This window comes from Ischnura elegans, chromosome 5, assembly GCF_921293095.1.
Source record: "Ischnura elegans chromosome 5, ioIscEleg1.1, whole genome shotgun sequence".
Taxonomy (NCBI): domain Eukaryota; kingdom Metazoa; phylum Arthropoda; class Insecta; order Odonata; family Coenagrionidae; genus Ischnura; species Ischnura elegans.
In genome coordinates this window covers 105,449,879-105,474,290 of record NC_060250.1, presented here as the reverse complement: position 1 = coordinate 105,474,290, position 24,412 = coordinate 105,449,879, and the positions used below count along the sequence as shown (strand labels likewise).

At 36.6% G+C, this 24,412-nt stretch overlaps 1 protein-coding gene across 1 annotated transcript in view; it reads right to left on the bottom strand.

Moving 5' to 3' along the window:
- Positions 1–10,324: 10,324 nt before the first annotated feature.
- LOC124159382 (dual oxidase) overlaps positions 10,325–24,412 on the bottom strand; it is a 255,853-nt gene continuing 241,765 nt past the window's right edge. The window contains exons 13-17 of the mRNA XM_046535156.1: positions 22,669–22,886; positions 19,273–19,569; positions 15,546–15,866; positions 14,815–14,943; positions 10,325–11,102 (exon numbers count right to left, since the gene is read on the bottom strand). Of these exons, the coding sequence (XP_046391112.1) occupies positions 10,974–11,102; positions 14,815–14,943; positions 15,546–15,866; positions 19,273–19,569; positions 22,669–22,886 (1,094 nt within the window). The 3' untranslated portion in view covers positions 10,325–10,973. The remainder of the gene's footprint in view (positions 11,103–14,814; positions 14,944–15,545; positions 15,867–19,272; positions 19,570–22,668; positions 22,887–24,412) is intronic.

Here is a 24,412-nt window from a genome sequence, read left to right as displayed (position 1 = left end):
AATATACTTCTTTTGAATCCCAAGGCCATCATATTGACATTTTCAAGTCAAAAAGAGTAGACCTGGCTTAAAATTAGCCTTTTTTTCAAATATAAAAATTTTAGATCAGAGAAAAACTGAGGTCAAATTTTCCAACGTATGATGCATGCAAATTCTGAAAAAGGTCTACTTAACATAGCCCAAAAAATCAAGATTATAACCTAAGTATGAGACGAGTAATAAATTATTAAAGATACCGATCGAGCGAGAGTGATTAGTCCTCTCAAATTGTTTAGCTAGTCACTTTGTTAGTCACAGGCAGCTTGCGCAAAAGCAGCGCCATCTATTGGTGGAAGAGAGGTGTCGGCGAAGGTCGAAAATGTGAATGTTTGACGGTGTGAGCGTAGTCGACATAAAGAAGAGCAAATATGAAAAGAGCTACGCTGCCGTACAACCGATCGAGGAACTGAAAAGGAAGAGCTTCCAAGGTCGCTCGCTGTACTCTTCGTGTGAGAGAGGTGGTTATGATATACCAGTGACCCTGAGACGCAAAGGCGAACGCTAGAATTTCCGCGGGGAAGTTCGCAAATGAGCGTGGACAGAAAGGATTGATTGAGGTGTGACAGCTCTGAAGTTTTTAAGTCGGAAAATAAGGGACACCCTCGTGATGTATCAGCTGGAGGTATTGAAGAGAAATCGTGAACAGGCAAGAAGATTTTCTCCGTTTAATCCCAATTAAGACTTCGCCGGAAAACAGAAAACAAACATTAAAAATTGGATTTCACTACAAAATTAGGGAGGAAGCACCAGGAAATTCTACGGTGGTATATGGTCAAGGTGAGGGTAACACTCGAACTCAAGAGGCCGAGAAGATTGCAAGCTGAAAACCAGTGTTTACTGGGAACGACCAAACGGCAAACCAACACGAGGCCGAAAGGCCGTGCTATAGGGGAAAAATGCTTTATCTCGGTCCGAGATGCTATGTATCCCAGGATCGCATACCAGAGCGGACATGCGTGAGAGGATGCTACACCTTCAAAATTAGCCGCACGGCGATTGTAGAAATTTCCACACGAGAGCGTTTGCAGGATGGCTCTAACGTTTGAGAGGCAATGATAAAACACGGAAGAAATTATGCCTGACGCCAACCTTGGTACTCCATTTTAACTGTATCTTTAGTTCCACACTCAAAATAGAAGCAAACCATCGGATACTAAAAAAACACCGAGTATGATATCATCCCATTAACGTATCTTTTTCTTCTTTGAAGTTTGAAGAGCTGAAAGAAATTTTATTTAAAAAACGAAAGTCCTTTATAAATCTTAATTAAAAATTGAATGCCAAAATTTGTTTCATGAGGAGTAAAGAAAAAATTGGCCGACGGAGGTGGTTTTTTATCTTTAAGCTTCGCTGTTTCCCGTGACGATGACTCCGTTTATCTCTCAGTCTTACTAAAAATCAAGTTTAAGCAAGCCGAAATCTGTATCATTTCCTTATAAAATAGCCAATACTATAAAGTCACCCTACTTAACAACATATCAAATCTAATCAAGAGATGAAGATTATATAAAGCGGTCCTTTGCAATTACGGTTGTCTTTCTGGATTCCGCTTTTATTTCTCAATTCAAGTATTCCTTTTCTATCATTTTTATGTACATTATTGCTTGCCTTCATTTTTAGTTTGAATTCCTCTCTGAGAGTGCTCAGGAAGTTTCATTCTAATTGTGGCCATCAAGAGTCATCTTTGTATGGTGAAACCATGTAGGTTGTTTCATTCAAATTTTATATTATATATTCTCGACCACTTTCATTACTTTCATTTTTTGCTTTTCACTATTCTAACCTTCTTTTTTATATTTTTTCTCCGACCGAATTAAATGCCATTTCGTCGTTAATGGCTAATTGGCTAATTTTTATCTCTTCCGTTTATGCCCAAAAATTCGACCCTTTATTAATCACACGCTCTACATTGGTTTCGTATGCTCTTCTTTTTCCCTTTCCTATATTGTACTTACATTATAATTAAGTAAATAGCTTTGCTCATTATTTTACCACTCAATGGGTGACAAACTTCATAATCAATAATTCCTCCTACGATCGACGCTCTATCTAGCAGAGAAAGGTCGCAATTACACAAGGAGTAAAGAAAAAATGTGAATATAAAATATTTTTCAGCCACCTTTTAATCTACCGTGGGGCGCAATGGATATGATAGGCACAGCGCGAGTTTTTTTTTTCATTTATCCGCGCCACCAGGTGGTGTAGACCCTTGGCGCTTCTAGTAGCTTTTTCTTTTGACACACTCTATGCAGCCTTTTACTTTTCGTATTTATGTCGACATATCAGTGGTGGTTCATTCAGCATAATGAAGAAAATAATGGCTTAGTAAATAAATAAAAAACATAATTAGATAAATAATATGGCAAAATAAAAAAACTGATCTTATAGAATTCACATACTAAAATACATTACATATCATAATTCTCAATTTCCTAAAGAGTAAGTCAAATCGCACCCATAAATAATACTCAATATATATGTTTTATATATTGGGGTTCCTATATCGGCCCGGGGCCGTGTGATGGTATGTAAAGAGGTATATGCATGGCAAATACGACATCATTTGAGAGTTCGTTTACTCTAATAATTGTGCTTTAAACTTTAAAGTTGTACCACTGAGCCATGCTAAGAGTTAATAGTATTTTTCACATTGCGCCTGAACTCAGCAATTCAAATATTGCGCCTAACGGGAGGCTAAAGCATTTAGATTGGAAAAATGAAAGTTCGCAATTAACGCAACGAAATCATTTCATATTCAAAGACTGGGGAGTTAGCAATGAATTCCGATACGAATGGGAGGAGAGCGAGGGAAAATATGACGACGAGGTGGAAATGAAACATGCATCGCGCCCCTCATTGGGCACCTAATCCAATTCCAATGCTCACTTCCTGAGCGCCCGACTGGCGCCAAGTTCGTCGGCCGCAACTATGAAATATAGGCGCCGATACCTTCGCTCCTCGCTAGCTGTGGGCCACATATTTCCCTAGTGAAAGACGCTAAACGTGTGTGCATTGATCTATGATCCCAGAAAAAAGCCACCTCACGAACCGAGGTGATTTCATGTTCACGTAATCGAGGAATTAGCATCCATGCTCGTCCGACAAGAATCTTGTCGCACTGAACTAGATGAGAAAAAGCAGCAGATATTGAAAAATATACTTGCTTGAATATAACTTTTTGTCGTTGGATGCAAAAATTGGAAAGCCTGAATAAATCGTTGTTGACCCCTGGTGACCCGAATAATGGCGGCTATAATCACATCATTTATTAGTTTCAAAAAATTTGATGCGCGTTTAATTGACGATGCATCATTTAATATACTCTAACTAGAGTATTTTAACTGCTCTCCAATTTATATGCTTTCTATTTTGGAATTTAAGTCTAGGAGATCACTACGGTTTCTCGTGACTAGTTTTACTTTTAGGCATCATTTTTCACAGTAATTTCTCGGGAGACTTCAACGAGCGATATTGCTCAGTTGGCGGAAAATGACATAGGAAAATGTTACGTCTATGTGATGCAGTAAGTTCTACTGTTCCGAATACACCTTTATCAAATTAATTGTATTTCGCGACCTAAATACAGGTAGCATCCGATATACGCAAAGTCCATTGCCATAATTACACGCAAAATACATTTGCTATGATGGTATTAACAGCATGGCCGATTACTATAGGTAGTAATAATTATCCATCACAGTACCTACTTTAAATTAAAATACCATAACATTAGCTATAGGTGTATAATGAATAAACAAGGTAGTATGAATAGATAATTGTAAAATAGCGGAGCGTACATGAGTTCATGCTTAGCAGTCCCATCAGCATCTATTCCTTAAATGGGCTGATGATATGAAAATGAAGGAGAATTCAATTTCAAAACAACGATACCTATTATTTACACACAAATTATCAAGTTAGTTTACAATAATTGCAGCTAATCAGTAATCAAATTCTATTAGAGTATAGAAGAAACGATCATTACCCGCACGAAAATGTTACAGCGAGGTTCAAAGTGGCAAAACGGCCGAAAAAAAGTGTCCCATTTTCCAATTTAATAGAATAATTCTATTTAATCGTGCAACATTTAATCACTAAAGAGTAATCATAAACGCAGCAAAGCCATCCATGGATGGAAATCCGTCAAAAAAATTTCTCAACTGCGTAATTTCTGAGAAATCATTTACAGGAGATTCTTGTGCGAATCTGTGAATTTAATGGGGCGCAATCACAATATTCAACAAATTCAAGGTTTTCATAAAGTACCTTGCTATTTTCTCTTTTTAAATTAATGAAAATATTTTGTGGCTAAAACCGATTTTGAAAAAAAAAATAAATTGAACATTAGCACATGAAAAATTAAACCCTATTCCAGCAGATACGCAGCGATTTCTTGTACTTTGGTATAAGGACAGGTTATAATAAGTCAGAGATCCGTAAAATTTAATGTATGCATTATTAATGAATCATTTGAAGAAAAATAACGCCAAACCAAATTTCTGAATAGATTAAGGCCGCTATACTCGGCGAATGATTTCATTCGCATGACCATTCAGCATGATCATGCGCATGATCATTCACCGTGTACGACGGAACAATTCGCGAATGAACTTTCATGCGCATGATCATTCAGTAAAAATTAGAACATGTTCTATTTTGCTCAGATGATCCTGTGAATGATCACGTGATCGTTCAGCATGATCATTCACCGTGTATAGCGGCCTTTAAAGTAATAACAGGAGGAATTATCCATTTCAAACCCTGATAAGAAGCCGCAAATATTTTATGAGTGTTATACATGGGCGTATTTCTTCCTTATTCCTCGGCTGGCATTTACACCCCTCACACATCTTACATGTTCGCTAATCGAAGGAAGCGGCCGAGGCCGTAATCAAGGACGGTTATTAAAGAACTCACCACGATTAGCACCATGAAAAGTAGGAAGGAGATCGAGGAAGATGAATGGGCAATTCTCTCTAAGTCGACCTTATAAGTCCTATTCCACACCTGGAAGTCTGAAAGTAGGTTAATGTCCTGACGCTCAACTCTTTAAGGACGTTGATTTTGTTTGCTGGTAGATTGATAAGAAAACACAAGGTAATGAGCCTGCTTTTTTTTAAATATATTAAACACCAGTTGAAAAAATCTTCATGGTCTTGAGACCTAAAATGCGTACACATTTTTTATCTATCAGGATCTGGTAACAGAGGATCATCATGAAAGAGAAGCTAGTTCTTCACATACACTCAGATGAGACTTCATGGAAGAACTTAAAATGAAGGTGAAGCTTCAATTATAACTCACTCCATCAGGGTCGCAGCTAAGAATTAAGGCTAGGAGGGGGGTTTTAGGCGCAACTAATACTTTGGAGTGTGGGGGTATTGCATACTCACCAGGGTAAGTGGGATTTGCGGGGGCCTTCCAGAAAATTTTGAGATTAAAGGTTCAAAATGACTAGTTTTAATGCTTTATGAGAGATATTTGATTAATCCTAACACTATTCTGTAAGTAATATTAATCTATTAAATAAAATGGATTAAACTTAAAAATTTCTCTGAGCTTGGGGTGGGGGGGTGTTTTATCCCCCAAAACCCCCCTCCCTGCGCCACTGCACTGCATTACTTACTAATGCTGATGCTGATTTAATCTCACCCTCACGTTATACACTTATCTCATTAATTATGCTACTCATTCTCAAGTAGCAAAGTAAATGAGATTAAAAAGAATTGTATTCTCTCCTATATTTGTATAATAAACTTCGTAATGACCAAAATAATAGCAATAATTTCTATTCCCAAAAAGGAGAGAGCAGGTAAGTGTGAAGAGTTTAGGACCATCAGCCTGACAACACATGTGTTGAAGATATGACGAGAATCTACAAGAGAATAGAACAAAGACCAGAAGAATTTCTGGATGAGGGCCAATTCGGATATAGGAAAAGTAAGGGCATGAGCGAGGCAATTTTGCCTCTCAGGTTGCTCATGGAGAAAAGAATGGAGAAAAAAAAACTCAGGGGATCGGATTGGTGTGGTTGCTAGAGTGTTGGCTTCCCACCTGGTGGGCCCGGGTTCAAATTCCGGCAGCAGCAGAGAATTTTCAGAGACTGCCCGATCCCTGCTTGAATGTTGTGTGGAGGACATTTCAAGCGCAACACTCCATCCGTCGGATGGGATGTTAAGCCATGGTCCCCTTGGCGCCTTTCGTTAAGAGCAGGCTAATGCCGACACCAGGTTTCTCTCCACCCTTCCTTATCTACCCTTACCTCATGGTGAAAATGACCTCAGCTGTCGGTCGTCTCCTCCAAATACCATACCATACCAGAAAAAACTGACTTTCATAGAATGCGGTGCAAAATGACCTAAGATGTCGATGCACCCTAAAAACAACAATAACTAACTTCATAGAATTTTTTTGCTTGGAGAAGGTCTTTGATAACATGAAATGGAATGCAATGCTTAAAATTCTGAAAGGAATTGGAGTTCTCTACAATCATTATAGAACTGTGCACAGTTTGTATAAAAATCCAGAAGCTCTGATGAAATGTGGATCCAACAATGCAGAAGTAACAACATGAAAAAGGATTGAGACAAGGGCGTGCTCTGTCCCCCGTAATTTGTAATGTTTAAATCAAGAGAGTCAACAATGAAATCAAAGAGAAGGCCTTGGGTGTCAATGTCTACACTAAAAGTAATGATATTCTGCAATATGCTGATGACTTAACAATCATAGCTGATACAGAGAATGATCTTCTTCTTTTAGATGAGATTCCTTCCGGCATTTTCATATTCTACGTCGCTATTCATGTGAAATTATGTTTCTCTCTCGTGGGGTCACCATCATTTCATAAATGTGAATGATTTTCAAATTATGGCCATAGGATGTTATTTCTACTCATAGTATAGAAGTGCCAAGAATGGAAAAATTATTCTTATACATAAATCCCTGATTGAATACTCTAAAACGATGGAATAATAACAACATCTACGGTAGTACAGAAAGTTAGGCCTTCATTTTGTCATTACTCTGGATGCTTGTCAATTACTCTGAAACTTTATAAGCAAATTCCTTATTTCTTCCTTTCACCTTATCTCAATGACTTATAATGAGCTATCAGGGTAAAGCTTTGAGTTAATAGCTTTGAGTAAAAAGTTTAGTGTAAATATGGACAGGACGATGGCCAGATATCAGCTGGAAATGAACAAAAAGAAGATTAAGGTATTAGTATGCAGCAAAAGAGAGGATGGGACAAATATTTAACAAGGGAAACAAAAGCTTAAAGAGGTGAAAGACTTTTGTTACCAAGGAAGCCAAATGACTAATGATGGAATGAGCAAGAAAGAAATAGTCAGTAGAAAAGAGCAGGCAAAGAGGGCTTTCTATATAAAGAAGAATCTTCTTAAAGCTAAAAATACAAGTACATATACAGATAAGGAAACAATTCATCTAATGCTACATATTGAGCATGTTTCTCTAAGGAGGCGAGGCTCGGACCTTGACAGGTGCAGAGATGTCAAGAGTGGAATCATGCTAAACCTGGTGCTACCAAAGAATGATGAAGATATTTAAAATGGATCGACTGTGTAAGTAATGAGGAAGTGCTAAGAAGAAGGGGAGAAAAGAGAAGTCTTCTAAAAACCTTAAGCAGAAGATGGGACAACTTAGTTGGTCACATTATGAGGCATGATGGCCTGATGAAAACAATCGTAGAAGGACAGGTAGAGGGGAAGGGCAAGGAAGGGATGGTACGGCTCCAAATGAGTTACATAGGAGAGTTTATCAATTACGTAAAAGAGAAGAAGTACATCGAGATGAAAAGGTTGGTGGATAGGAGAGCGGAATGGATAGCTGTGTAAATCCAATCTCAAGATTGTTAACTAATGATTATGATGACCAAAAGCCAAATTTACATTGACTTCTTCTACTCTTTTACTGAATTCTTTATGAATATAAATTAACGGGCACCTATCATTGACACCTTTAATAGCGGATTAGGGAATGCAAAAACATCAAAGTTTTCTACTTCTTTATCTGCTTTCGAGTGAGATCGATTGCGTCACATTCCAGTCAAAGTATAAAATTTTGGCCATAGGATAGATAATTCCACCAGCATGATGCAGCTCTAGAGGCCATATGGATACCTACATAGCATAGCAAATCTCAATAAAGACCTACAAGAATTTTTCATAATCCGATTGGGATGGGATCAGTGAATCCTTAGCATTCCGCAATGGAGGTAAAAGAGAAATATGTAACAAGGACTGGGTTTTTTCAATAAGCTGGTAATAAATAACCTAGTCATAGCAGAATAATTTCATTGCCCTTAAATGAAGACCTAAGGTCATCCAAATGTTTCTGGTCCTGGGTCGACCTTGACTATATGTATCATTAAAAACCATTATTGACGAGGAGCATAAGATATCAAAACCCTGTTAGCAGTGCTAACTTACCATATTTTTGTCCTCACCTTCATATATTATCACCTGATCAATAACATTCATTTGGAGTATTCCTTGACAGGCCTTTTAACCCCTTGGCCATTGACATTTGAGTGTGTCTGACTATCATCTCTTTTATTTTGCCAATTAAGTTATCTCATCTTTTTATTTAGGTATCCAGATGTCCCTTCCCTCTCACTCTTCTCTGAATCTCATTATTCAGCTGTCCAATCTATTTAATATCATTATCATATTTCAAATCCTTCCAATCATGACTGGAATGGTGGTTTACAGTAAGGAAAAGTTGTTAATCTAGACTTTAATATAGTAATTCATTGCCTTGCTTTTCTTAGGTCACCGCATTTAACTATTAAATATCAAATATAAGCAGGAATTTCAAACTGATCAAAATAGGGTTCAAGTATGTAAATAGTATTTGCTCTCTTTGCCAGTTAATCAACATTCAGATATGAGCTAGAATATTTCATATTTATTGACTCAAGGATTTTCTTTTGACACTTAGGTATAAATTCACCATCATAAATACAATTCAGATCGAAAATTGTATGGGATGTGTCATTTCTGTGAAAATGTTTTGGAACCAGTATATAACTGATATACATATAGAGTGTAGTACATAGAATGTTCTGCATCAGACTGTATCAATTTCTAATGATATGAGCTGGAAGCTCGACCAGGTAACTTTTCTTGAATCCATGATTCACCTACCCACAACATCTGAATGGGGAAATTTCCCTCATTGCTCAAGGACAGGGCTGAGAGGTTTCACCCTTCTCTCTAAGGTAAGGAGGGCTGGCAAGTATATTGATGACACCAACCTTCCAATTTTTATACATCATCTAATAATGCATCCTGCAATGGCCGCAAAAGCTCACTTGACAAAGAGCAACACACATCTGCACCTGAAAGCCTCCAATACTAATGAATCTTGGAGTGAAAGCCCAAGTTCAAAATTTTAGAATGTTTCTGACAAAAGGGCACCGCTTGTAGTTTCCTATATTTCTCCTAAAGTCGTGGTTGTAAATGCTTTAAAATCACCGCTTGATTTATAAAAAATGGATTCTATGCTAATCAATAGTCACTCATGGCAAATAATCACCTCCAATAATGAAACATTTCCTAGATGCATCTCCTCCAGAAGAGATGCATTTATTTCTTAGCATTTGCTCACACAATGAAGTATTTACTCCATTTCATTCATTCTAAATACTTGAAAATTGAACATTTGGTCATGCTCCCCCAACATAGCTGCCGATTTTGATGCAATCAAAATGAACCAAATGCTCCAAATACTGTGAGCAAAACCATTTGCTCACATTTATTCATCCAAGCCATTAGGTGAGGGCTGGCAAAGCATTTTATGGTAAGGGGCCCCATGGTCATGGGCGGGCAAGGCCTCTCCAACAGCAAACCCTGAGGGAAATGCTGGTGGAAAATCTGGGCTCCGGTTTGTAAGATAGAGACCTGTTACCTCTCACAGATATTCATGGCATAAACATTTATTCATTAACACAACCAAACATGTAACTAGAAAGGGAGGACTATGAGGAAGGTAAAGTATAAATTTGCTGGAAACTTGAAACATAAGCTTTTACAGCGGAAACCGTTAATATCGGAGGCTTTCAGAAGCAGATGACTATTGTCCTGTATCAAGTGCAATACGCAGCTTCTCCCAAAAGCCTCTGACATTAATTTGCTAGAAATCTCATGCAAAAGATGTGCTACATGAATAAATTTTTATAGCAGCAACACTTCTCCTATAGAATTTGGCTGGGTCTCACTAGTGGCCTGATGTAATGATATACATAGTCAATAACAATATATGAAGAAACGTTGCTATAATAATATTTAATAACCAATTTTGATGTACATACTCTACATAAAAATGAACCAATCATGACTTAGCAAATTCATTTCAATTGCAGGTAACTAACCATATCCTTCTTTTGGTAATACCTGAACAATGCAATTGAATGTGAATATATTTTGCATTCTTAAAAGATACAAAAAATTACAACTCTAGTAGAATAAATTAAGCAACAAAACATACCTACACATTCTCGCAATGACAAGTCTTGATTCTTTCAACCAGGCATTCTTGACACTCCTCCCATTGTAATGTATTTTTTAATCTTTTGATTAAAAATATATACGTCTTTTCCTCAAAACTGAGCAAAAGCTTAATTCTTTCACCACAAGGAAAAGATGAGAGCCTTCAGAGCAATATACAAATAAAAAAATAACTATCACATTTTCTCTCCCAGCATTCCATTCAATATCCAAGGTTTTACTTGTAGTCATCATACAAGTCTAGCTGTGGATAGAGCTAAAGCTTTATGCACACCACTGCTCGAAACATGAAAGCCCTCGGCGTACTGATAAGGGATAGAGGAAAGTTCAAGGGGCCATTAAGAAGATGATGATGAGCGTAGGACATCCAGAAAATGGCCCCCACAGGTATTCAATATTCTTGGTCTTTCAGCCAAAATTCTCGAAGTGATGAATGAAATATGGAAGCCGACGTCCCTTATTCACTTCTCCGCAGGCTGACATAATGCTCTTGGTAAGTGGTCTTGGACCACAACTAAATACTCCTATTTTGCTGACCTGCAAATTAAAATAAAAATAGGCTTATGAAAAACCAATACCATCCGCTATACCAACACACTCTTAAAGATGAAGAGAGTACATGTATAGTAAAATACCAACACCCAACTTCACCAAGTCATACATATATGTATATGGTATATCTCACCATATATATGGAGTAGCTTGTAGCATACAAAATATTTATGGATAAATTTTTTACCATTTCATGCCAACATTCTACCTTAATTGGGACTACATTGAGACTAGAGAGTGAATTATTTCTTCAAGTCCCAAAAAAGCAATATTTTATAGACATAACAATTCATAACAAAAAATTGGACATTTTATTCAAACTTGTAATGTACTGTGTTTGCTTTCAGTTTAGTTTGTCAAGTGGCCATGTTTTCACCCAAAATTATGCTAGTTTTTGTTTCTGCCATAATAGGCGCATGATTCCATCTTGTGTTTTGCGGCCTGAATTGGAAACTCGGACGTGCAAGTCAATTCTTATGGGATGAAGAAGTGTTGTTGTGCTAGCCTACAAATCCATTTCTATCTGCATAAGGGTTGGTTTTATTATACTGCACATATCAAATGGCAATGAGGATGGGATACTGAGTTTTCACGTAAATATTTTCTGTGAATTTTTTTAATCGTAGGTATCAACCACATGTGTAAGAAAATGGTCAATATAGGAGATCCAAGCTTTGTTGGAACCCTTGGTAATTTGCTGAGTTTTTTTCATCAGGTAATGGTGAAGACTGGTGCATATTAAAGGAACAGTTCCATTATTATTTATTGGCATATACATCCCTGATGACGTAGGGAAGAAAGCCATTTTATTTAGGGTGCCGAGAGATTATGCTTTATAAAATGGTAACATTGATGTGGTGGAGCTTCCCAGGGAATCAGACAGGTTCAGAGGTTTTAGTTCCTGGGTTGTGTTATTATGCAAGTCCCTCAGCACAAGTGATCCTCAAGCCAGAAGCTACACCTGTTTTCAGGAGTTTCCCTATCCATATTCCATACGCTCGATGTGTTGGTGATAAACTCAACAAAATGGTCACATGGGGTACACTTGAGTCAGTGAATTATTCACAGTGGGTAATCTTAACTGCCAATGTGATTTAAAGAAACAGATCAATAAGAATATATGGTAACTGTAGTGCAAATATAAATGCTGCCTGCATGCCATGGGCTCTCAGATGGTTGTTGATTTGACAAAAATTATTAGTCAAAGGTATTCCTCCACGTTTGAGTTGATGAAGAATCATCCCATACATTGACATTGAGCACACGTAAGGGACATGCGTTGCATGGGTTGCCTGGCTCCAGAGAAGTGCTCGGCTCCAGTTTTTTTTTCGGGGACTTATGGAAAATATTTTAGCTGAGTTGAATGGTGTGCTAGTGTATTTATATAGAAGACCTTTTGTGTACAGCACCTTTTGAAAATTTATTTTTCCAGTGAGTGCAATAGGTGCTATAGAGGTCAAGGGATGCAGGATTCAAGCTAAAGCTTAGAGGTCAAGGGATGCAGGATTCAAGCTAAAGCTTGATATGTGTATGTTTGCTGTACATAAATTAGATTATGTGGATTATTTAATTTCAAGTGATAATATCCAGCCAACCACTGAAAAAATAAGGCTCCAAGGAATGCTCCCTCTCCAAGTAAGTTGTCATAGTTGCAGGCTAACCTTGGGTATGTGAGTTATTATGACAGGCTCTTTCCCAACCACACCACTATGTTAGTGCCCCTTTATGAGTTATTGTATGGTGATTTTATTCAAACTTGTGATGTACTGTGTTTTTGCTAGCATATGTTTGTTTCACTTGGTATCCATCTTTTCACCTGACATTACATGAGTGTTTTATTTCTGCAACAAAGGCGTATGTTTCCATTTTGCAGACTGAATCGGAAACCTGGATGTGTAAGTCTAACCTAATGTAATGAGTATGTGTTGTTAGTGCTGGCTAATAAATCCATTTCCATCCACATAAGAGTTGGTTTAATTATTCCACACATAGTGAAACTGAAACCATTTTTTCATGCCACCAATTTCTCCTTTGGCTGAAACTGTACACCTACCTAAATCTACCTCATTTCAACCTTCAAAAGATCTAACTGGTGGCTCAACAGGAGATATGTATTGCAATAAAGAAGGCTTAAAATATCCTTATCCAAGTTCTTCCAGAAGACTTTTTTCCATTTAAATAGTCCTTTGAAAGTCATGGTAAATATCCGATTGAATTTTAAAGGTTTATTTAACATTTATGTAATGATTGTTATGAAAGCCAAAAAATTTTCCATTTTGTCTTATCCCACTGTCTAACATCCACATTATGCATATTTATGCATACTTATTCATATTTTTCAATCTATATTGCTATAGAAGTTATAAATGGAGAAATTTATCTTCTACACATACTCAAAGATGACTTCACAGTCAACATGTCCTAACCTGAATATAAAATGTTACTATGCCTAGAGCAGTTAACTTGCAACACAAATCATTCCTGAAAGACAAATACATATGATATTTGTAAACACTAGCCATCCAAGAGCAAGCTAATGTGTGCCACTTTTCAGATTATATGTAATGACTATCAAACGAAAACTTATGTATCAAATGAAAAATTTGGATCAATTGTAAAGCTAAAAGTACATCTAATCATGAAATTTGAGTTTCCAAAAGGTAAGTGGGAAGACAATTCACAAAGTCATGAATTAAAATAAATCGAATGAGTTGACTTTATCAATAGCAATAATCATATGCAGAATCGAACTGAAATTTCCTCTTTTGACCAACAACAAAAAAACCCAAAAACATTCAAAAATAGGCAAGACCAAATTGTTAAGACTATTTGCCCTCATAACTCCAGATCACCACAGCAATGTAGGACTGAGATTCCTTTTAAAACATCCTAGGTGGCACTACCAACTGAAATGATATTTTAAAAAAAAGAATTTTCATGGCAATCACAAGTAGCCCTAATTAGTAAGGGAGGCTGACAGTACCCTGGTAAGATGCAGCACTTTATACGTCCATGTATGGAGGGGATTGTTAGGGCCTCATGATTATATTCCAAGACATCACATCACCAGTCTACAAAATTCACTCTGACCCATAATTAGGGTTTCAAAATACAATTACCAAAACTATCGGGATTCAGAAATGATCTTGAATGCCAGACAAATAAGATTGAAAGCTAGGCAGTTATACGCTCAGTACAACTATACTGAAGGGTAGAGTCAAAATTAAAACTCAAAAGCTAATTCTTAAGATTAAAGCTCCACCAAGGATACCAGACATCCATGGGGGGAAAAATGGTTTAGTATCTCAAACAGTAATCTCTCATCAAGATGTTGCCAATTGTTTCACATTCCTTTCTGGTAGATGATTATCCTTTCAAGTATTTTTTCGTTCATTGAAAAATTCATGAGGGATGTTTGTTAGTAATTTCAAAAATGTCTTGGAAATTTGCCTTAACACAAGTTATTCATCTGCATACTCCACTTTTTTAAGGTAATAGAAAGATATGTAATTCACATTAGGTGACATAAATCATGGGTCATACAGGGTACATCTTAAGCAATTTTTTCCAAGGCTAAGTTAACATTTAGGGTAAGTCCTCTGAAAAAATTTATTGCTGGATGGTATGTCAGCACTGGTCATCAACTCAAGCATCCATGAAGCTGAATAATATAGGGCCTTATTAAATAGCAACTTACATAGCTATGCTTCTTTTGGACAAATTTCAGGAAAGAAGACATGTCAGGCCTTCCAAAATGGTTTACAGCCTTAAGCCCGGTGAACATGCTCATCTTGGACAGTCTCTGGAAGTGATTTTCACAGATGTACTGAAAATAAAAACAGTTATTTAATTTATTTGCCCTGTTAAAATTTTGAAAATTAGATATAAATACATACAAATACATATTTCAATATTAACGCGAAGAAATTGTTCGATTTCAATATTATCATTAAACAAAGAGGAAGAAATGATTCTCTGAAAGAGGATAAAAGTCTCATACAAGAAGTTAAAAATTTGAACTTTATTTCAATTTAAATGTGAGAACAAATGTTTAATGCATGAAATTTGTGCCCTGTAAGCTTCAATATGCTCATAAAATGCAAAGCCATTCACCACTTATAAAAACGAGACCACTTCATTTTTTAAAACCTATAGTTTGTCATCTTAAGATTCCATAATTTTAACCCTTTGCGGTCCGCATTGAGGCTGGCTTGACAAGTTTAGTGCTACAAGCACTTGGCTTGTCGTTGCATCAGGTCTTACTTTGAGTTGAGCTCGACATCAAGGCAAAGCGATTCATACAAGGGCAATGTTTAAAGAGATTACCGGATTTGCTCGACAAGCCTAGTGCTTGTAGCACTAGACTTGTAGAGCCAGCCTCAACGTTGGACTGCAAAGGGTCAATATGCTATGAACAATTCAACTTACCAGCATAGTGGTACGTAAATCAAACTTGTGGAAAAACTGGGTAATAAATATATGTATCTCTAGGACATTGGTAACATCTTTCTTTTCCACATCCCTAAGAACTTCTATGAACCATTCAAAGTGTCGATGTGAGGGGCAGATCCACAGGAAGTACACCTTCTTGCAAGCAACGCCCGAGTAACGATTAGTTGACGTTCCAAAAACAAGATCGTTAAGAATGGAAGCATAAGGAGTGACTCCGATGCCACCTCCCACCATAACAGCCACTTCAAACTTATACCAGTCTTGATTTCCACCACCAAAGGGTCCCTCTAGACGAATCTGAAATTAAAAATGGCAATTCAAATCAATTCAAAGCAAAATAATTTCATAATAACAATTAATAATGTTCAATTTATCTCCAGTAGGTATCCTTCATCAGCAAAATGTAATTGATATGTTTGAGATCAAAAATAGCCAGCATGTACAAGAAATATTGCTAAATCCACACAATTCAGTTTTTATCTCTCAACTCACAGTTAAATTTAACTTTTTGTTTTTAATCACATGAAGATTGTTGCTACAGTTTTCTAAGCACATCTTGAACAAATGAAACCTGCCTTTTGGGTGGAAACATCCCTTTGAATAAATTCTATTTAAGCAAGTTGATATCTTCAATGACTGAAAATCAAATCCACCCACTTTCTTAGGGATTTAGTCGCAGTTAGATTTAGAGTAGACAGTTGGTAGTATTGTGCTGCTAGATAAACTTAGGTAAAATATATTTTGTACAAGTTCCCTGTAGATTTTAAAAGTCTCACAAGCTTGAAGCTAGGTAACCTTTTCTCTGCCAATAACAGGGCAATGATATCCTTTTATGAATTTAAAAACACCTTAACCCATTTATGCCAAAGGATTGAAAAATGCGAATTTGAACCTGATTTTTTCATATTGTAGATAAAAATACGTATGAAAACAATATCCGAAAGAAAAAACAATGTATATCTTGCCAATTATTAATTACAAGGCGTTCCAAAAATGGAACACTATGCAAATCCACTACTATAAGGACCTCAATGGTAACTGGTAAAACATTAGTTTCAGACAGTTATTAACTAATTATTAAGAGTGATATCCACATGTAATATATCACATGTAATTATAAATTGCATTTTTTACATTAAAAAGTGTTATTTTTGTGACATTGGACACAGCGAGTTTGCTTTCCTTGCTATACAATAGTACGATTCATGCAGTCATGATGTGAGTCAAGTTTACGATTCATAGATGGTCTCCCTTTCCCACCAGGCTCAGCAGTATTACCATATGTCTCCATATAGTGACAGACCACAAGGTGACGGAATTCAAGAAGATCCATTGGCTTCACATCGTTTATTTAATGCAATTGCCAAGCATTTTGTAAAGCCAGCTCAAAGCAGAATAATGGAAGGCTTGTGCATCACTTCTTTCCACGTATTGATGCTTGTTACTTGTCAACATTTTCATCAGCTCGGTCCACTCCTCCCATACACTCATTAAAGACTTTGATTTAATTCGGCTGATTAACTTTTATCTTTTTTTCTGCTTTTGAGAATAAGAACTGACGACTGTTGCAAAGGATTGACAACTGCACCACAAGATGCAACAGTCACAGCACTGTTATCATTCCATCTACAAATAATATTGTCCTTTCCATCATCATCAAATGTGACCCTATCTTTTTTCTTTAGGGTAGCATCAGATAGTAAAGGAGGTTTCTCTATGCGATCTTTTCTCACTGTGCCTGTTGCTTGGTGTCCCATTGAATGAAGTTTATCAAGAAGTGCAATGCTTTTGAAAAATTAGTCGAACACAAAATGGTATTTATCAGGATGCTGCATTGTGAGTGGCTCAGTAAATTGCCAAACAACTGAAGCACCTACACCATATTATTGGTATTGAGTGTTCGGGGTATTTCTTTGATGAGGCTGAAACCAACAAATGTAGCCTAGATGCATTGGACCACACCAGAATATATGTATGCCCAAACAGAATAGGCTTACCCCGAATGAACTGTTTGCAACCGTGATGACCAAAATAGGGAATCATGGCCTAATCAAAGCTGAAGTATATTTCATTTGGTACAAATTTCATACATCTGTCATTCAGTTGCTCAATAAGAGGTCGCAGCTTGGAAAACTCGTCCATGAGGTTCAAGCTAGAATTGTCAGCAACATGCAAATTTGAAAATATTGTTTCAAATCGATCACGTCCCATTGCACCACTAACTATAGAATTATGCGAATCTGGTCTTTACTCCCAAAGCATATGCCATCTCGGAACAGAGATTCCACCACATCAGAATTTATATCCACTCAGGAAAATTATTCCAAAAAATGACACTGACAGTCAGTTCAAGGTTTACCCCCTTGCTTGCAGCATTTAAATTGGAATATTTGGCAATTATATCAATCACTTCAATACCCAGAAAGAGTACTAAATATTCGGAAGGGGTTTTCATTTTCGTCATTTTTTCTTCTGAAACTCTACCTCCTACTGGCTGGGCTGTCAGATCGGCTTCCTTCTATTTGCGCACCATTGGTGCAGCGAGGGGGGGATTTTGGGGGATAAAACCCCCCCAGAACTCAGAGAAATTTTTTAATTCAATCCATTTTACTTAATTCAATGAATATTACTTGTAGAATAGTGCAAGAATTAATAAAATATCCCTCAAAAGCCGTAAAACTCACAATTTTGAACCATTTATCATAAAAAATTTCTTGGGGAGGGCACCCGAACCTCCGGTATTTCATACCCCCCAGAATTAGTTGCACCTAAAGCCCCCCTAACCTTTAGTCCTAGCTGCATGCCCGTTGCGCACAATTTTGGTTACCTTTTTTCTTTGAGCATGAAGATGCTGAGGCGAATCAGAAGCTGATACACCGTCATTTTCAGTAGTATCACCATCCGGTATCAGCAAACGGTCAGCATGGTCAAAGTTCTCATCATAAGAACCATGAATGAGATAAGCAGAAGCGCGCAGCAAAGAACCGGGAAGATTATTAATTGTTCCAAATCTAATTGCTCATTTGATTCAAAATTAAAGTGAATATTTCTGAGCGCCTGAATGCATGCATAATAGTAGTACATTTTCCTAGTGTTCCAAAAATGGAACACTGTTAAATAAACGCTTATAACTAAAAATTATACATTGTTTAAAAATTATCTTTTTTAAGCACGATAGGTTAACTATTACTGAACATGCAGGGAAAAATTTACAACATTCAGGCATAATGGTAAATAGTTATTAATATAACATTTGAGATGGTCTCAGTAAAACTGCCTCGAAAAAAAAGACCGATATTTCTCAACACACTGGCTGCGATGAGTTGGCAAAACTGACTAATTCTTTGGTCCCCGTAGTGCAATATACCTTTATATAGAGGTATAGAAAGAAAAACCATGACATATCAGTGTGTAATGAGTTGTAGTCATTAAATTAGAAAGTCGCGTCAGGTGTTCCAAAAATGGAACACTAGGCATAAATGGGTTAAGGTGTTCACAATTTGAAGCACTTTATGCATACATACCCCTATGAAAAAATTGTACAAACTAGTATAAAAATTGTATACATTCTTATACATTGTCATGACTATTGCATAAAATGTATATAAATTTTATACAGGTTTATACAATTTTTTCATAGGGTTATAAATTAAAAAGACAAAAATCATTGCTTGGTAGTTTGCAATAAATGAAATATGGATACCTTTGGATGGTCTTGTTCAGGATTGTAGTTGCAAGGATCAAAGTAGTTCCTTAACTTCCATGTCCAAGGACCTTGAGCCTTGATATGGCATGACAGGAAATTTTCATGAGGAGCAGAAGTAAGAGTGAAAGAATGGAATTCTTGATCTCTTAAAGCAGTACAGTTGAGGCGCACCCACTGACCAGATAAATACTTAAAGTTTGGTGGGCGATAGAACTTCACTTTGAGAACATCAGATGGCAGAAGTTCCGTCTCAATTATATCCAGTTCCATGTACTTTGTGCGCAGGGATACAATCTATAAAATATAAATATTAAAACAAATATTAATTTAAATATTACCTACAGCAAAAAGTAGTACACAGGAAATTATGTAATTAACTTGTGTCCTCAAGCATGCTTGATTCACTAAGATTGTGGTTCAAGGAACTATTTTCCTTATCACTTAAGAAGAGCACTGCTCTTGGAAATATCAGAGTATAGATTCAAGAGCTGCAACAGGAAACAATATTGGAAGGTGGTGTTCCCAGTGAGAAATGGGTGGTGGAATCCACGTGAGTTCCACGTGGAATCCACGTTGAGTTTTGGATATTTGGTGGTGGTGGATATTGAGTGGTTGGACCCACGTGGAATCCACGTTGATTTCAATTGGATTTGTGGTGATTATCATAAAATGTTAAACAGAATTTCTAATTTGTGGAACTTAACCCCTCAACGCCGTCATGCATACCCAGTACGCGCCCTTTAAATTTCGTATGCCGCCGTCATGCGTACCCAGTACGCTTCCTGACCTACTGTATATAATATTTTTTCTCCGCCAGATATTGTATGTTAAATTAAAACTAATTACTCTATCTTTTGAAGAAATGTATTTCCTCTCCAATAAAATATTCATAGCGGCTTTATGCCTACAAGATGTTTTTAAAATGCTTCGATAAAATTTCGTTTCAAACCAGCGCGTTGACGACTTCGGTCCAAAAACTCAACGCCTTCCTTCAACTGTTCTATCATGAAAACTTCCGCCTATTCTGCTTGAGAGACGTCAACAAGGGTCAGCTACTTTAGCTTGAGATACGGTATCTTCTAAGCTCAATGCCATCTCTCCGTCTTCTCCTTGTTTGTCGTCACCTCAAGCCCCAAGTGTGTTTGGTCCGCCTCGTTAGTCCTTAGCGTCCTAAGCGAAGGGGCCATGTGCTTCGCTCTGCATTTATTTTTATTATTTTTTTTCTGGACAGTAATCAACGAAGATAAGATTCCATCTAAACAGTCAGCGTATACCAGGGCCCCTTCGAGATATTTCCTCGTCTCTTGAGGGAGCTTCTAAACCACGAGCTTCAGTCCACTAGAGTCATTCATGCTGCGTGGTGTGCTTTCAGGCAGTGTGTTGAAATTCTCATCGGGTGTACTTCCTGTGTGTGGTATTTTTTTTATAATTGGGGATCCTACGAAATGGAAATAGTATTGAAAGGCAAAAAAGAGATTCGGAAGTCTGTTTGTGCGTTAGGTTATAGTAAATTCATTGCTGGGGTGAATTTCAAGGACCTGTTATTGCATTCGTACCTAATGGAAAGAAAACGCCATTACAAGTGGTGTATGAAGTTATTCAGGAGACTATTGAATGCGGAAGTCCTAAATTGATATGTTGTTCATAGGAAAACACGTCTAAAAATTTGACTTATCATTTCGCGTGCCATTGGTCGAGGTAATATTTTGGAAATATCCAACGTCATACGAACTGTTTGGACATGGCCGTCACTCAATACACAATTTAGTACCAAGACTCACAGAAATACATTTCCTAAAGACAATTCCTGCAGCTGGGAAGAAATCAAAGTCTCAAAGGATGTGTGAAGTTTGTGCGTAATATGGGAAATGAAGAGTTTGCGTGTACTGGTGTGAAAAATGTGCAGCGGGATTATGTTTGGATTGCTTCAAATCATGTCACACAAAGCAGATTTTTTAAGGTAAATCATTTGAATATTTGCATATTGACGTTTGAAACATTAGCATGTGATTACCTATACGAAATGATACAGTAACAATGGAACAAAGTCAGAGAAGTGGGCGGAGTGGTAAATTTTCAAGTAGGCGGAACGGGTAATCCTATCGAAAGTATCCTTTCTGTTATGAAATTTTCAACCCAAAATAACTAAATTACATCATGTAATTGTATTTTTTAAATGCATAGAATGTTAGAGATCTCGTAACTTGTTCGAAACCAAATAAAAATCTTTCAAAATTGAAAATTTATTCATTAGTTCATAAAAGGATATACATAAAACAAAAAATATTTTTACAAATCGCTCGAAAAATTGATATATAGTAGCGCATTATATTACGCAAGTTTGCAAAAATTTTCAAGGATACTGATCATATATTATGAAAGATATAAATTATTGAATGATAGTATGCCAAAAAGGCTAAGTCATTTAAATCTCATCCGGCCGCTGAGATGGGATTTAATTAAATGCCCGCCGCGCTTGAGGGGTTAACTCTCTGGTGACATTGCGTCATTTATCATCCTGAAACCACGCTAGTTATGTGAAAATGTATCGCACATTCTATTTTTATATAATTCGTGGAAAGGCAGCCATGAGAGCACATGAAAAATCGTAGACACATATATAGAAGGTTTAGATATAGAGTGGTTGAGGTTTTAATGGTTTTAGGACAGCACCAACTGCTGTTCTAATTTTTCCACCAAATTTCCACGTGGGTTCCACGTTGATTCCACGACCAAAAACACGTGGTATCCACGTTAATTCTCCACGTTGGTTCCACGTGGATTCCACCACCCATTTCTCACTGGGTTGATGTTACTGTGAGAGTGGTGATAGTGTCTAGTATATATCATCACAATTTGAATTTTGTAATAGAAAATTTCTTCAGACACACCACATTCTTTGCGGAGGAGTCATATAATAAAGTATAGGAGCTTAAATAATGCAAAGAAATATTGCTTGTGCATTTGTACCTAAATTGATTACTTCCTCTCTGATTGAATTAATTCCCCATGGCCATAGGCAAAATGGGGGTTTGGCAAGTTGGACAAAATGTCAGTGAGGAGAAATGCAAAAATTTAAATGGAAAGAACAATAAAACAAACACTCATGCATGCAGCCCACTCACTAACTTAGCAGATTTGTCAAGGGAACAAATTTCCGCATATTCCTTAATCATGAAATCAGGCAAAAAATACAATTAAGAAATGTAGTACATTCACTCTCATGTTCCTTGTGAATTTGCTCTAAGGAATAATATTCCGTTTGGGACTCACAATGGCACACACACAGGTTTGTGAAGCTTTTGCTAATGAAAGTGACCCACTCACACACATGAAATAGGCAAAAATAATAAATAAAATAGCACTTTTAAAACCTTTAATAACCGTACAAACCTTATCTAAGGCATAGACTACTCCTGGTCCAATGAAAAACAACCAAAATCTCGGAGCACCAGTAAGCCTGGCCAATCCATGGATCAAGCTGAGCAAGTACAGGGCGACATAGAGGCTGTGAGTTATCCAGAAAAACTTATAAGCTTTCTTGCGAATAATGGGATGAGCAAATACAAATATGATGCACATGATAGCAAACAGCAACACTCCTGTGATACCTGTAAACAAAAAATCTGTTCGGTAATGCTCCCAAATACAGAAAATAATTTACACAATGGATATTATTTAAATATGTATGTATCAAAATAGACTGCATTATCCACTTTGTGTCTTAAAGCAGCCTCATTCATAGGTAAAGCATTAAAATAGAATGAGAATAAGAGTAAAAATTCAGTCTCTTGATAAAACTCCAGATCATCATCACACTTCATTAAATTCAGTGGACACATTCAGAATATAGTAATTAGTTGTTGCAATTCCAGAAGTACTGATGTCAAAGACATAGTATTAAAATTAATTTGGCAAAAAATTAATGTTTATGACCAAATGAAATTTTAAGAAATTCGTTATTTGTTTTGATATCAGTCTGAACCGGGAAAAGAAGTTTTTAAGGGGTAGATGATTAAATAATTGTGGTCTTGAGAGAATGTATGAATGGAAGAATTAAATAGGCAATATGTGTATGTTAAAATGCTGAGCATTAGAGCAATTATTTTCATAGTTGTTTGCATTCATTAGATATTTCGGGCCACATAATGCAGAATTAAGTACCTCACATATTCCACGACTTACACCAACAATATCATTTCCATTGGCAGTGACCCTAAAAAATACTTTCAAAAAGTTTAAGAAAGCACATACTTTACTGGGGGTGGCCATTTAATAAATGATGAATGTAGTGAGCACCATTGATACTAGTATGTAGCATACTAAATGAAAATGGTGTCATGTTGGTGAAATATTATAGCTTTTTCATCAATTTTGATTTGTATAATTTTACATGGATAGATTAATGAACTAGGAAAAATATATCGATTATATCAGTTTGGATTAAAATCTTTTGCCAGGTACATACATATAATAATTTGTTCTGACCAGGTTAGTAAGCTGCAGCTTTCCAGGTCTCCAGCTTTAACCCACCTCAGTTTTATTCACTAATAATAAAGGTACATATTATGTATTGCATATAACCTAACAGCATGGATATATGCAGGAATTACATGTAGCATTTTGACATGAACATGTCAAAATGCTATGTAATCCCAGCCAGTTCCCATTCCAGTTCTCACTCCTATACTTCAACCTATCTGGCATAGGATTACCTAATTGGGAATCACTCCAGCTTATCCAACTATAGTTGCTCAAGGAAAACTTAAGCCTTTCCAACATGGCAAGCAGTGCCGGATTTAGAACCTTGAGGCCCCAAAGCACAAATGGGCAAAGAGGTCCCCCCAAACAAAACTTTAACCCCTCAATACCACCAAACTTCCCCCCCACTACTCCATAATTCAATGTTACCAGATTACTTTCAGTGAAAATTTTAAATCTGACACAGTAAAATGTAATATAACGGCACTGCACTGACAACCCTCTATTTAAGCAAATTTTATGGTTTTTACTTTGCCCTGTCCCCTAGTTATTCTAAACAAGTTGTGTTTTACGTCATTAAAAATTCACATAACATATTTTATCATTAATTCAAATTAAATGTCAATTTTTTTTCTTGAGTTTGCAAAGCCAAGTT